This window comes from Trypanosoma cruzi, genomic scaffold (genome assembly GCF_000209065.1).
Source record: "Trypanosoma cruzi strain CL Brener 1047053516609 genomic scaffold, whole genome shotgun sequence".
In the NCBI taxonomy this organism is placed as follows: domain Eukaryota; phylum Euglenozoa; class Kinetoplastea; order Trypanosomatida; family Trypanosomatidae; genus Trypanosoma; species Trypanosoma cruzi.
Window position 1 is genome coordinate 19,754 of NW_001849464.1, and position 12,424 is coordinate 32,177.

Below are 12,424 nucleotides of genomic sequence, written 5' to 3' on the forward strand. Positions count from 1 at the left end.
TATATATATATATATATATAAGTACTCACTTGATGAGGATCACCCTCTTTTTTATGGTATTTGAGTTCAATGCTAACTTAAATTTCCAAGAACAACTTTTATACAATTAAAGATGAAAGCATATAATTTACTCCTAAAACTCAGAAGGAGTTTCCACGGTGCACCTGACCCACACACGACAGACAACCTTCGCATATATTATCCACACAACACAATTCTTGAAAGGTATTAAAAAAGGAATACGAAAAAACCAATGAGAGAGCAAAAGAAAAGAAAAAAAAAAAAGAAAATAAAAATAAAACAACAACAGTACTCACACAAAGGTAAAACGCATCCTTATTCATACACTATTTTGACGTAATCTGTCTGTACGGCTCGGTCTACCGTTGTCAGTTTTCGTCCTTTGTTGCCCCCACGGGTACCGGCGGATATATTACGTTTCAACTCCATTGTTTTATACTGCAACATCAGCGGCACCTCCACCACTGGTGAGTGTGGATATTGCAAAATCCCTTCCCCTTCATTATCATCAGGAGCACCCCCATCTTGTAACCTTGGATTGGGTGGGTCACAACCTCGACAATCCAAATGCATCGGCTCTCCAGTCTGATTCCTCTTTTTTTGACGCCAAGAGGCAGTTGCAGCAGCAGCAGCAGCGACAGCAGTTGTCGGAAGAATATCCGTGGAAAGCTTCGCCTTCTCAAAACTACGCAAAATCGTTTGCACGACTGTAGAATTCAACAACTCTTTACATGTGGGACGCTCCTTTGGATTGCGATGCAGCATGACACGAATAAGCTCTATCATCTCCGGCGGTCGTGCGTACGGAGCACATTCCTCCACATTTAATACCACTTCCCCATTAGGCAAACGGGCTGGTAACGTTCCACTGCAGGCAAGGTAGTGCAGAATCATACCCAAAGACCAAACATCTGTTGCTTTTGTGTGCGGATGGATGTACGCCCCACCGCTCTCTGGAGTGCACTCAAAGAGCTCAGGCGCCATGTATTCGATGGTCCCTGTCCCACCCGTCCGCTCATACGACAATTCATTGAGAAGTGTGGCAGTTCCAAAGTCACTGACGAGGACCCGCGGTGGTTTCTCAGGCGCTCCTGTCAGGAGGAGGTTCTGCGGTTTGAGATCACGATGAAGAATATTTTTCTGATGCAAATGGACAATTCCTACTAGAGCGGAAAGAAAAAAATACCAAACGGCTATAGTTGGCAACGCCATGCCATGACGTTCAAGATACGAGTCCAGTGACCCCAGTGTCGCATACTCCATAAGAATAAAGAGGCATCGCACAGGTGGACCAAAATCGGCTATCTGTGCAATATCCACCCAGCTGTGATTATACTCTACAACGTTTGGATGCCGTTTGACCTCCTCAAGAATGCGCACTTCACGTAATACCTTTTGTAGATATTCAGCATTGTCGCCAACGGGAATTTTTTTCAATGCAAAGTACCCAAGTGCGACACCTTCCATGACGTGTTGACAGAGATATACACCACCAAACGTCCCATTGCCAAGTTTTTGAATTTCTCTGAAGTAACATTTATAGTAACCACTACTACTACTACTACTATTACTAGTAGTATTACCATTGTTAATGTTATCACCTGGACTGCCAACGGTCACATCTTCCCCTTTCGGAGATCCCTTTAATTTGGAATTTGCCTCTTTAAATCTATCTGTCACTCTCGCTTCTTCTTTTTCCTCTTCTTCTTCTTCTTCCTCCGCCTCCTCGTTGCCAAGATGGACTTTTCTTTTTCTCCGTAACCCGGCTGACATCCGTATCTGCTGTGATGTCTCCGTTTTTTCTTTTTCCTCTCGCCGCTGATGCAACGAGGGACTTTCGCAGATGGAAAGATGCTGCTTGTGTGCCTGAACCAGCGTCCTGAAATACTGAGGGGTAAAACGACGTTCATTGGAAGGCAAAGAAAAGCTCTCCGCAACACCCTCACTCAGCGGACGGTGACATGTGGGGCAGACTCCAGAGAGAGACAATGGCCCATATGGTGACTGACTTCGCCGCGCCGTGTAATTTTCCGATCGTGATGCTATTTGCATTTCAGAGGGCGATGGGACAATGGCAAGTTCCCCACATGTCATCGGGGACAACCCTTCTGGCGCCTCCATGGGATCGCTAACAGCAACTCCAAAACGATCGTCCTCTAAATCGGGTACTGGATGCAGATATTTTTCCATGTACAGAAGAATTCCTATTTGTATGTGTTTCCTTTTTTTTTTTTTTTCTTCTCTCTCTCTCTCTCTCTTCCTCTCCCCTCACATGTCATCGGAAGCAAGTGAGAGGAGACAGTTGAAGATTACGGAGAGAGTGGAGATAAAAGCGTCACCAATAATAATAATTATTATTATAATAAAAGGAAAAACAAAACAAACAAAAAAAAACAGGTGCATGAGAGGAATCCATTCCGTGTGATCAAAACTAAACGCCACGCAAAAGCGTCTTGCGACACGTGAAACATTATTTTTTTTGCTTTTCATTTGGAGTACTCATTACGGCTGGTGCTCCTTCACGTGGTCTGCCACCATCTTCATCGCCTTGGCCAACGCCGTCATGCCTGCAAAGAAATGGACTGCTCTGGCTTCCATACTGTACGGGCAACCCATTGGTTCCTCCTCCTCCTCCTCCATCACAATGGCATCGACCTTATTTTCCATCTCGTTATTATCATTATTCATGCAAGGAGCCATGTCCTCTCTTCCACAGTGGTCTTGAAGTGTGTACTGCTGCAAGAGTGATACCGGTACCATCTTGACGACACTGCAATCCTTCCGCAAGCGAAGGCTACCGCCATACATGCGGTCCACTCTACTCTCGCTACACTTCTCCAAAGATGCCGTTTCTTGGTGGTAAAACACACGTGCAATTACCCACTCGTCTCTGTCCTCCACGTACACCAAACGCCGCTGCACGTTGAGGCCGCCATCGTGCCGCAGCACCCACTCAACCTTCTCGTTCGTCTCCGCCTCCGTGGGCCACTCCATCACAAACCCCACAACCGCATCGGTGAACTGGTACGGTGGAAGCTGGCCCCGCAGAAAATGCACGGTTGCTTCTCTGTTCATCAGGCAAAAACGCGGCGCCTCTGGTGTGCCACTCACATTTGCCATTGGAAGAATGACGGAACCGTACGTGGCCATCGCCCCACTCTCAAAGGCATCCGTAAGCTCCTCTCTATCCTCACCAAAAAGAAGTGGTGTCGCAAGGAAAATGTACTTCTCCTGTTGCACGTGAGGCAATGACACACGCCCTGCCTGAGCTCTCTCGCGTCTCAGCAAATATAGCACTTCACATGCCAACAAAATACGTGCCAGTATAAGTTCAGCTTCTTCCATACTTTTCGCCTCCTCTTCTTTTTCTTCCTCCTCCTCCTCCTCCAAGCCTTGTCGTTGCTCGTTGTCTTTTTTGTTACCGTCATGCTCCGTTTCCTTCGGTACTGTAACAAATGTCGCCAACGGAGCCAGTTGGTCACACAGCGCACAGTACGTCACAACAATAGGGCAGGCTGCAGTGCTGGCAGAAGCAATAAAACAACCATGTCGTCCCTCACATTCTGCCTTTTTTTCCAGTTCCCCCCGCTGCGCCTCCAGCGAGAGATCTACTCCCCATCCTATCTCACCCATGTGGGCTACCGCCTCTCCTTCGAGTAGAGCCAAACATTCATTTCGCTTCCGCAAATGACACATGCAGTGGCCAAGGATATTCTGACGCAAATCCGGAATAACCACCGGAAGGTGCGTCCTTTGTGTTTCATGCAGGCAGAATAAACAATGTACATGCGGTGGCCCGTGCACCGCCATGTTTACATCATCACATGCAACCGTGGGGAGTAAATCTGGATGCCTCATCGCATGAAGCCCTTCTTCACGAGCCAAGTGCGCGCATACAGGTGGGTGGCCACATGCATTCAGTGCAACATCATCACCATCATCATTTCCCGCTAACGGAAGGTTAAAGCGGAAGAAGATGTCACTTATCCCAAGGCATTGCCCAATCCGCTGCACAAGACTCACATACTGCCGGACTGTAAGATGTGTGGTGGGGGGTGGCGGGAGGCCGTCAAAAATGCCAAACACATCCCACTCTTCCAACTCTGTACGAGCCATGACGCCTGCGTGGCTCCCAAATAATTTTCTACTTTTTCCTCCTTGCCGCCAAACACACACACAAAAAAAAACCCTCTCTCTTTCTCCCTCTCTCCCTCCACCCCCCTTTTGAGGCTGGCCACTTTTCCCAAAAGCAAAAAATCACACAATAAAACAACCAAAACAACAACAACAACAAGAAAAGAAAAGCATCCACAACAAAAAAAGTTATCCGCACAAGTTCACTTCAATTAAGTGCAAGGGTAAGTCATCTTCGCCTCAGCAACAAAATTCTCCCACCTTTTCCTGTTATGTATGAATGAAGATATTGCAATCAACCCCATTAAAGTATTCCCCAACCGTGCGTCGCCTAAGAACACCCAGAAGGAAAAAAAAAAAATAATAATATAAAATAAAACGGCAACAAGTAACAAAAATATCAATAGAACCATCAATTCTCAACATCAATTGCGTATACGTATGTTTCACCACACTCCTGTAGACACTCTTCCAAGTGGGCGGCCAGCCTGTCCATGCGAGCTAGCAGTCCAACTTCCAGTGCATGCAAGAGATTCAGCGAGGACGTCTTATATCCGGTGGCTTCTTTTGCAACAGGGTGCGAAGGACATTCATGCACGTAACGTGCCAGAGCTAGATTAAACCGTTTTTTCGATGTTTCTTCACCATAGGCCCCCAGCAAAAAAGCCACAAGTGTGTCTGACTTCATCTTTTCTATCCACCGTTGAGAAAGAGACGTGCTTGCATGGTTTTCATTATGCCATTGCATCCGTGTCCGGTTGAGGGCATGGCGTGTCTCGGGTCGGAAACGGCACCATTTCAGCAAACCAGGGCGACGTGCCTTCATGACCATTTCGGCTTCAAAATCAGTCTTTGCATGGTCTCTTGGTGTACATCGCCACTGACTACGTCTCTGGTTGCTCCACGTTCGTAGCGGCGAGGGACAGTGTAGGAGCCCACTCTCCACCTCGCACACCGAGGACCCGAACTTCTGCCCGGCAAAGGCCCAACCATTATCAATTAAAGCCGAGTGCAAATGCGTCGCCTTGTCTCGGAACCAGTTCTTACCAAAAGCGCGATCTGGATTCAATAAAAGATAGTCAAAGACCATAACATCCGACATTTCATACAAAACAAAACGATGAATGGGCTCCCGCTTTATCGGATTATAAAATGGAGGGACGAGAAAATAAGGGGCATACACGGAAGCGGATGGATAAGTATTATCATCAAAGCCATCTCGCCAAGTTAGGGCAACACCAATCATCAAAGCAGTCGCCTTTTTACTTTTTCCAGTGACAACAATATGATCCTTACGCTGGAACTTTTTCCCATGCGTTATATTCCCCGATAGATGTACCATATCCTTCTCTGTGAGCACTCCGCAACGATCTCTGTGTACGACACGCAGCAGTTGCTCCTCCGTGATGGCGATCACCACACCACGTGCGAGCTCAGCCTTCGGATATGCCCATTCATCCCCCTCGTAGAAAAGCCGTTGAAAATGATACACGGCGACTTCAGTCCATCCCTGTTGGCCATGCCACCTCGATGCAGGCCGGCATTCTGCCTTGAACACAAACTGGATAGCGTCCCCAGACCCATCCTTTAACAGACTGACGACGCGGTATGTACCGTGATGCAGCTGCGTCATGGTTTCCTCGGCGACAAGTTCATTTACTGGATCCGTAATGCGATCCAAGTTTGTCGTGATTACACCACTTTGCCGCAACAACACTTCTCCTCTATCCTCTCCGATGCGGGAGAAAAGATATGTACAAATAGCCATAAAAAAACACATGAATATAATAAATTTAAATCTGTGAAAGGCCAACAGGCGCAGTATTTGGCACAACCTTCTACGCCTACTGAAAGTAAACATCCATCCATGCTGTCTGCCTTCCTCCACCATGTCTTCTTTCCATACCATTTGGGAGCCCAGGAGGGCAACAAAAACAACAAAAAAAACAAAAAAAAAAAAGATTAAACAATATCCCTACAACCTCGACTCCCTGGGGTAGAAAAAAAAAAAAAAAAATAACAAAAAAAAAAAAAAAAATAAATAAATAAATAAAAACAAGATAAAATTCAAGGGGAACCACAAACGCAAATAATATTTTCTCAGAGGCACCACAAGTAGGCAGTAATGAATGCAAGTGATGAGAGATCAGTCGTCATTGCGACTGTGTGCGTGTGAATGAATGCGTGCAATGGAGAAAGAGAGAGAGAATTCATGAATTGACCCCTTTTTTCATTTTTTTTGTTTCTTTCCATTATATCACCATTTCTAATTCAGCCCCAGCCTCCCTCTCTCTCTGCATTACCAAAAAGTAAAAAAAAAAAAAAAAAAAGAAAAGGCCCCACTGTATAAATTCCGTGCAAAAACACCTTACAAAAATTCTGTCGTCAAATATATAAATATATCATGGTAATTCACTTCTATTATCAATCTCACTTTTTTATTGATGTTTTTTTTTTTTTTCTCTCTTTTCCCCACCCACCACACACCCACCCCCAATTTTTTCATTTCTATTCGATTCTGAATTCATTTCTTCACTTTTTCCCGGGCATTCCTGCACTCCCTCTCTCTTTTCTTCTTTTTTTTTTTTTTTTTTTTCTCTACCCCTCCTCTTGTCACTTCATGGCTGCTGTGAGGGTCCGGAGTGTGCGCAATCGGTTGAGTGCGGCGCCAATTTCAAACCGCCTCGCGGCTGATGTGAAGCCACGTGGCAAATAACACGATGGCGTTCGCGCCTCCAGTCGTGCATCACGCAACGCCGCGTCACAGCCCTCAATCAATGCAGCGAATTCCGAGTAAAAGGGCACGTTACGTGGTTCGCTACCGCCCGAAGGTGAATAAAGCAACTTTAGTGATTTCCCCTTCGCAAGGAAGGTTCTGATGCCATTTTCCTCCCCGTCATACAACATGGCGAGGCACTGAGCAATGGCGTTCACTTGTCCCTCCTCTACAATTTGCTCAACTAGCGACAAATCAATGGTTTCCTCGGCAAAACGGATACTGTCCACACCGACGCCACTAACTTTGATGCTGTCATGGCCCCTGCGACAGTGAACGGTGGAGAATGTCCCACTCCCATCAAACTGGCGTTGCATTGGCGAGACAAAGACGGAGATAGCTTTTTTGGGCGGTTGCACAGACGACATGAAAGTTGTTGAAATTTCTTTCGCACGTTCGCTGCAATCAAAAGCCTTGTAAGCATTCATAACTAAGGTTACCGTGGCGTGCGGGAAATATTGCCCGGATCCTCCAATCACCATGATGGAGGAAACCCCATGGTTCTGTATCAGGTCCGTGACACGGTCCACGAATGGGGTAATGGGCTCCTGTTCACGTGGCACAAGTTGCTGCATCAAATCGTCACGGTACATCAGGTTGGTGGCGCAGGTATCTTCATCAAGCAACAACAACCGTGATCCCAGCTCCAGGGCCTCCATAATATTAGCGGCTTGGCTAGTGCTGCCACTGGCATCGGAGGTGACAAATGAGGTGGTGGTCTTTTGGAACGGAAGGTTATTAATAAAGGGCGATATATCAACACCATTAATGGATCGTCGATCCTCCGCACGAATTTTCACCGCTGTTGGGTCCACAGTGACGTACACCCGGCCGTCGTCCGGCACATGATTGTAAATCCCCACTTCCAGTGCGCGCAGGAGCGTCGATTTTCCATGGAACCCACCACCGGCGATGAGTATCAACCCATGCGGGAGGCCCATGCCCGTTACCGTGGCACCGCTGTGCGGCAGATGAAATGTGCGCTCAAGCGACGCCGGCGAGACAAACGGCACCGCGCCTTTGCCAAGTGGCCTGTCGGAATTCCCTGATTCGCGTGGCAACACGGATCCATTCGCAACAAACGCCACACACCCTGCGGCACGCAACTCACCACGAAGATGTTCCTGATCGTGGACGGAGGTGACATGCTGGTAGAGGGCCTCTTCGTCGAGGCCAACAACACAACGCTCCATTATCGGGAGAAGTTCATCGTAAAAGATACGGATGGCTCCATGGCCATCAATGCGGCGTCCATGACCCGGCAGCTTCACCCGCGCAAACAAATGCACCTCCACCCCTCCTCTCTCCCTATCGCCATTCACCAGGACCACCGTACTCCTCTCCAACACATGTTGAGAGGGACGCATCACATGCAACGCCCCACTGTGGTGTCTTGCAACACCCCGACGATGGCCATCATGAAAGGAACGGAGGATGTAGTCCTCCGCCGCGATACGACGACACGGCACGCAGGAGCTCAATTCCGAGCACTGCAGGATCTTCTGCAGCTGAAACGGGCAAGGGCAGGACATACGCACCTGACTTCCAGGAGCAAATGGATCGGACTGGATCGCCAAAAACGTACACCGCACAGATTCTGAAAGTGCAAAGGACGCGTTTGTCAGGGACTTCAGTTCTCCGTAATTGACGCCCTCGACAGAGTTAAAGTAATTCCTCAGCTCTGCATACGGTGAGCCGGAGTTAAAATTACTCGGGTCGCGAAACGTATCTTCTTCGCATGCCGTCTGTTGCCAGTGCTGTCCACCCCTTCCACCTCTTCCGCCACGTCCACGATAGCCTCCACCATATGCGCGATAAGACATGTTTTATTTATTTATTTATTTATTGATTTCTGTTGTTGACACTTACTTTCTCTCTCTCTCTCTCTGTCTCTTTCTTTGCTTTTCTTTTCTTTATTATTCTCGTGTTATTATTCACTTCTTTTCAACACTCCCACCACCCCATGGATTGGAAAAAAGTAAACAGAAATAGAGGGGGGAAAATGAGTTTAAATGATGAAACAATCCAACACACAAACACACACACAAACACACAGTGGCCAAACGGCTTGGACCCTACACAAAGCAAAACAAAAAGAAATAATGCAGTAAAGAGGAGAAGAATAAACGGCGTGAAATGTCGCGTGACGTAGAGGTAAAGAGAAGCAGCAACAACAACAACAAAAACAGCGTCAGCATGCAGAACAAGACACAATAACCGCGTTCCACCATTTCTTCCTTAATGGCTCTACGTCTCTCTCACTCTCACACACACACACTCTCTCGTTGTCTTATTGGCTTTGTTTGCATCAACTCACCAATCACCTTTGCCGGCACCTCCCCTCCTCCCTCTCGCTCTCCACCTCCGCCACTCCGTGAATTTATAGAAGGCTCTCACCGTCATTTCTGTTGGCTTTGGCTACTACTGCCGGACCGTTGTAGGCAGTGCAAAGAACGAGAGAAGGATACATTATGATTATTAATATTGTTATTATATAAAGTGTCGGGCACACCGTCAAGACGCATCATCAACATCACCGCCATCATCAATGCACCTACCAAAAATAACAATCACAACCACGTCTTTACCTCATCCCTTATGTCGCCGCGGCTGTCATTTCTTTCATCCACCGATATGGCATCTCGCCCCTCTTCACCTTTTCCTCGAACTCCTTCTTTAGTTGTCGGGAGAGCTCGAGCCCGTTGTAAACCTTACTGATGCAGCGGTCTAGACACGACTTCTCGCCTGGGTGGTATGGAAGGGAGTCCTCGCCGTAGTGGGTGATACACTGCCGTGCGCAGTGCATAAAACCATCGTATGTGATTAACTGCAGCTTTTCCGCCAGCACGACGGCATCTCGCTGCGGCAACCCAGCGAGTTGCGGATTCGCCTGTGGGGGCTGCATTGCAGTGTGTGTGTGTGATTGTCCCTCTGCTACCTACCGGTGTGTTTCTGCGTTACAAGCGAGTAATAATAATGATGGTCTCATATTGATGACATTGACGGGGGGAGAAGGCAACAATAACAACAAAATAATGAAGGGAGATGGAAAAAAAAAAACCAAAAGAAAGAAAGAAATAAGGCGACATACGTCGCATGATCATAACCCTTCATTCTTCATACTCGCTTCCCTCTCTTTATCTCATTGTGTGTCAACGTGCCTTCTCGGTTACATTCCTCCTTATTTATTTATTTTTATTTTTCATTTTTTACCTTCTCGTCACTTCTCGTACGTGTCCCTCCGCGACGGTTTCACCACACATGACCGCACATTACAGAGAGACCTGAAGAATGTGCAAGGGAGTGGAGGGAAAAGTAAAAAAAAAAAAAAAAAGAAAAAAAAAAAGAAGAGACTCCGGGGAGCCATTGCCTCATTGGGTCCCCATTGTAAGTTTTGGACGCCACCCTCTCCCCCCCGCATCCATCTCCCTTTTTTTTGGTCGCCCGTCACACTTTCCACGGCGATGAGTTTACATCCACAAAGAAAGCGGGAAACACACACACACACACAAACAGATAAACATCACGCTGTGATTACGCGGTTAAAGTAAAGAATGGATGTTGGAGGGCTTCGGCGGCAGTGATACGACGCAGTGGGTCATAGTCTAAAAGCCGTCGACAGAGATCATACAGTTGCGGAAAGGGCTCAAGCACCTCCTGTAGCGTTGGTCGTGACACGACATAATGAATATCCTCAAGTGAAATAATACGCCGTCGGCGCTGCGATGATGATGATGATGACCTATTGAACCGGTATGGCCACTCCAACTGCATCGTATGTGTATCAAAGTAGCTTTCAAAATAACGTCCCTTTGCGAACACACGCCTAACAATTGTTTCAGATTGCCCATTGCTCTCCGGAATATCAAATGGACCAATAATGTGCTGCATAAGGGCAATGTGCTCAAGGTCATCCTGTGGCATAAAGATACAATCCCCTGTAAGCAATTCGGGAATCATGCAGCCAAGTGACCACATGTCCGCAGAACTCGTCCACCCAAGCCCAAGCAGTACCTCTATACTGCAGTAATGCGTCGTTTGAATGCGGTGGTAAAAAACAGGTGTCTTACCATCCAACACGCTTAGTTTGCGACACTCTGAGAGGAATTCGGCGGCACCCACGTCAATGACACGAACAGCATTCATCGCAGGAAGCCTGACGTTCACTACGGTTTCACTCACTCTCATTCCCTTCTGCATGGATTTCGGGGATGACGATGATGATGTGAAGGTACCAATACCACCCAAACCTATTTTTTGAGTTTGTTCATGACTACCCAACGGCCCAAAGGAGTTGTTGGAGTGGCGATGCGTCCTAATGCAAAGCTGCGTCATGAGGGTGTCATTGGATTCAAATAGAACATTTTCTGGTTTAATGTCCGTGTGTGCAATGCCACGGCGGTGAGCGTGGCGCAGGAAGAGAAGAATCTGGTACAGGACCGAGCGTACAAGTTCGAGGGGCAGCCCTCTGTAATGAACCTCAATTACACCACGTTGACGCAATACAGTCTCTTCGTCAACACCATTTGGCAATGTACTTTTCTGTGATCCAGACGCTAAATTGCCCGCCGCCTTCATGGACTCCTCACGAATGTGCCGCAGGACGTCAAACAGCGAAAATCCAAGAGGGGGCAGAACAATCGCGTGATGAATGGGATGGGGCAGGTGTGAAATGGGGACGATGAAACGACCCGCTTGTCCCTGACACACCGCTGAGCCACCAAATGCATCATACCGTCCCGTCACGGTCGCCGTCAGACTGCCCTCACCATTGCAAACGCCGCTACCACCGCCACCAAGACCCCCACTACTCACGCCGATGTTGTACTGCTGCTGCTGCCGTTCCGCCTCCTCTGCAAGCGGTCGACATAACGCCTCAAGTGCCCCCACTTCGTTCCAGTACGCCTCCTTGTAGGTCTGCTCGTTGCGAAATATCTTTAATGCGCAAAGATCACCAGTGCGGAGGGAGCGACACAAGACAACTTTGGAGTAGGTGCCTTTACCCAACTCACGCAGCAGCACGTACTCATTGTACAAAATCCAACGAGGCCGCTCCCGCGTCCACGGTGTTGACGACACGTGTTTCAAACGAAGCAAAGGGGACGTGAATTGCTGCTGCTGCTGCTTCTGATGCATGTCGCCGGAGTCCAGACGCAGAAAAGGAATGTTGCTGCGCCCAAAGCGCCTGGCGTACTCTGCCGTGAACAGCGGGTAGTGCTTGCGCTCATCTGACCCCCGCAAGGAGGAGGAGGAGTACGTGGAGTGCCGCGAGGAACCTGAAGAGGAACGGCTGGAGCGCGACGCCTCCCGTCTGCGCCTCCCCGCATTTTCCCCCCGCGTCGGCGTTTCTCTCGTGCGTGACCGCCGGCGCTTCATCCTTCCGCTCTTCGGGCGAGACGCCGACGAGGGCATCGGTCACGAGCGCACAAACACACAAACACACACACACACACACACACAGTCCGCCCGTCGGTCCTTGCTCCCCTAACCCCG

At 48.2% G+C, this 12,424-nt stretch overlaps 6 protein-coding genes across 6 annotated transcripts, besides 20 other annotated features; all 6 read right to left on the minus strand.

Moving 5' to 3' along the window:
- Window positions 1-20: part of a microsatellite that runs on past the window's edge.
- Window positions 1-12,424: part of a sequence feature (heterozygous, Esmeraldo-like haplotype) that runs on past both edges of the window.
- Window positions 264-301: a microsatellite.
- On the minus strand, window positions 337-2,211 carry Tc00.1047053510089.80 (protein kinase, putative; the record flags this gene model as incomplete). The annotated part of the gene is made up of 1 exon (XM_811706.1): window positions 337-2,211. One exon carries the CDS (start codon window positions 2,209-2,211, stop codon window positions 337-339), a length of 1,875 nt encoding a protein of 624 aa, XP_816799.1.
- Window positions 641-665: a microsatellite.
- Window positions 1,567-1,604: a microsatellite.
- Window positions 1,707-1,740: a microsatellite.
- Window positions 2,261-2,286: a microsatellite.
- Window positions 2,362-2,389: a sequence feature (AT_rich).
- Window positions 2,524-4,137, minus strand: Tc00.1047053510089.90 (hypothetical protein, conserved; the record flags this gene model as incomplete). Its single annotated transcript, XM_811707.1, has 1 exon — window positions 2,524-4,137. One exon carries the CDS (start codon window positions 4,135-4,137, stop codon window positions 2,524-2,526), a length of 1,614 nt encoding a protein of 537 aa, XP_816800.1.
- Window positions 3,375-3,409: a microsatellite.
- Window positions 4,283-4,341: a microsatellite.
- Window positions 4,505-4,534: a sequence feature (AT_rich).
- Tc00.1047053510089.100 (uncharacterized protein) lies at window positions 4,568-6,064 on the minus strand (the record flags this gene model as incomplete). The annotated part of the gene is made up of 1 exon (XM_811708.1): window positions 4,568-6,064. The coding sequence occupies one exon, from the start codon at window positions 6,062-6,064 to the stop codon at window positions 4,568-4,570; it is 1,497 nt and encodes a 498-aa protein (XP_816801.1).
- Window positions 6,083-6,114: a microsatellite.
- Window positions 6,156-6,221: a microsatellite.
- Window positions 6,460-6,490: a microsatellite.
- Window positions 6,724-6,751: a microsatellite.
- Tc00.1047053510089.110 (hypothetical protein, conserved) lies at window positions 6,769-8,754 on the minus strand (the record flags this gene model as incomplete). The annotated part of the gene is made up of 1 exon (XM_811709.1): window positions 6,769-8,754. The coding sequence occupies one exon, from the start codon at window positions 8,752-8,754 to the stop codon at window positions 6,769-6,771; it is 1,986 nt and encodes a 661-aa protein (XP_816802.1).
- Window positions 8,757-8,783: a microsatellite.
- Window positions 8,800-8,829: a microsatellite.
- On the minus strand, window positions 9,528-9,836 carry Tc00.1047053510089.120 (hypothetical protein, conserved; the record flags this gene model as incomplete). Its single annotated transcript, XM_811710.1, has 1 exon — window positions 9,528-9,836. The coding sequence occupies one exon, from the start codon at window positions 9,834-9,836 to the stop codon at window positions 9,528-9,530; it is 309 nt and encodes a 102-aa protein (XP_816803.1).
- Window positions 10,113-10,143: a sequence feature (AT_rich).
- Window positions 10,249-10,280: a microsatellite.
- Window positions 10,466-12,343, minus strand: Tc00.1047053510089.130 (protein kinase, putative; the record flags this gene model as incomplete). The annotated part of the gene is made up of 1 exon (XM_811711.1): window positions 10,466-12,343. One exon carries the CDS (start codon window positions 12,341-12,343, stop codon window positions 10,466-10,468), a length of 1,878 nt encoding a protein of 625 aa, XP_816804.1.
- Window positions 12,356-12,391: a microsatellite.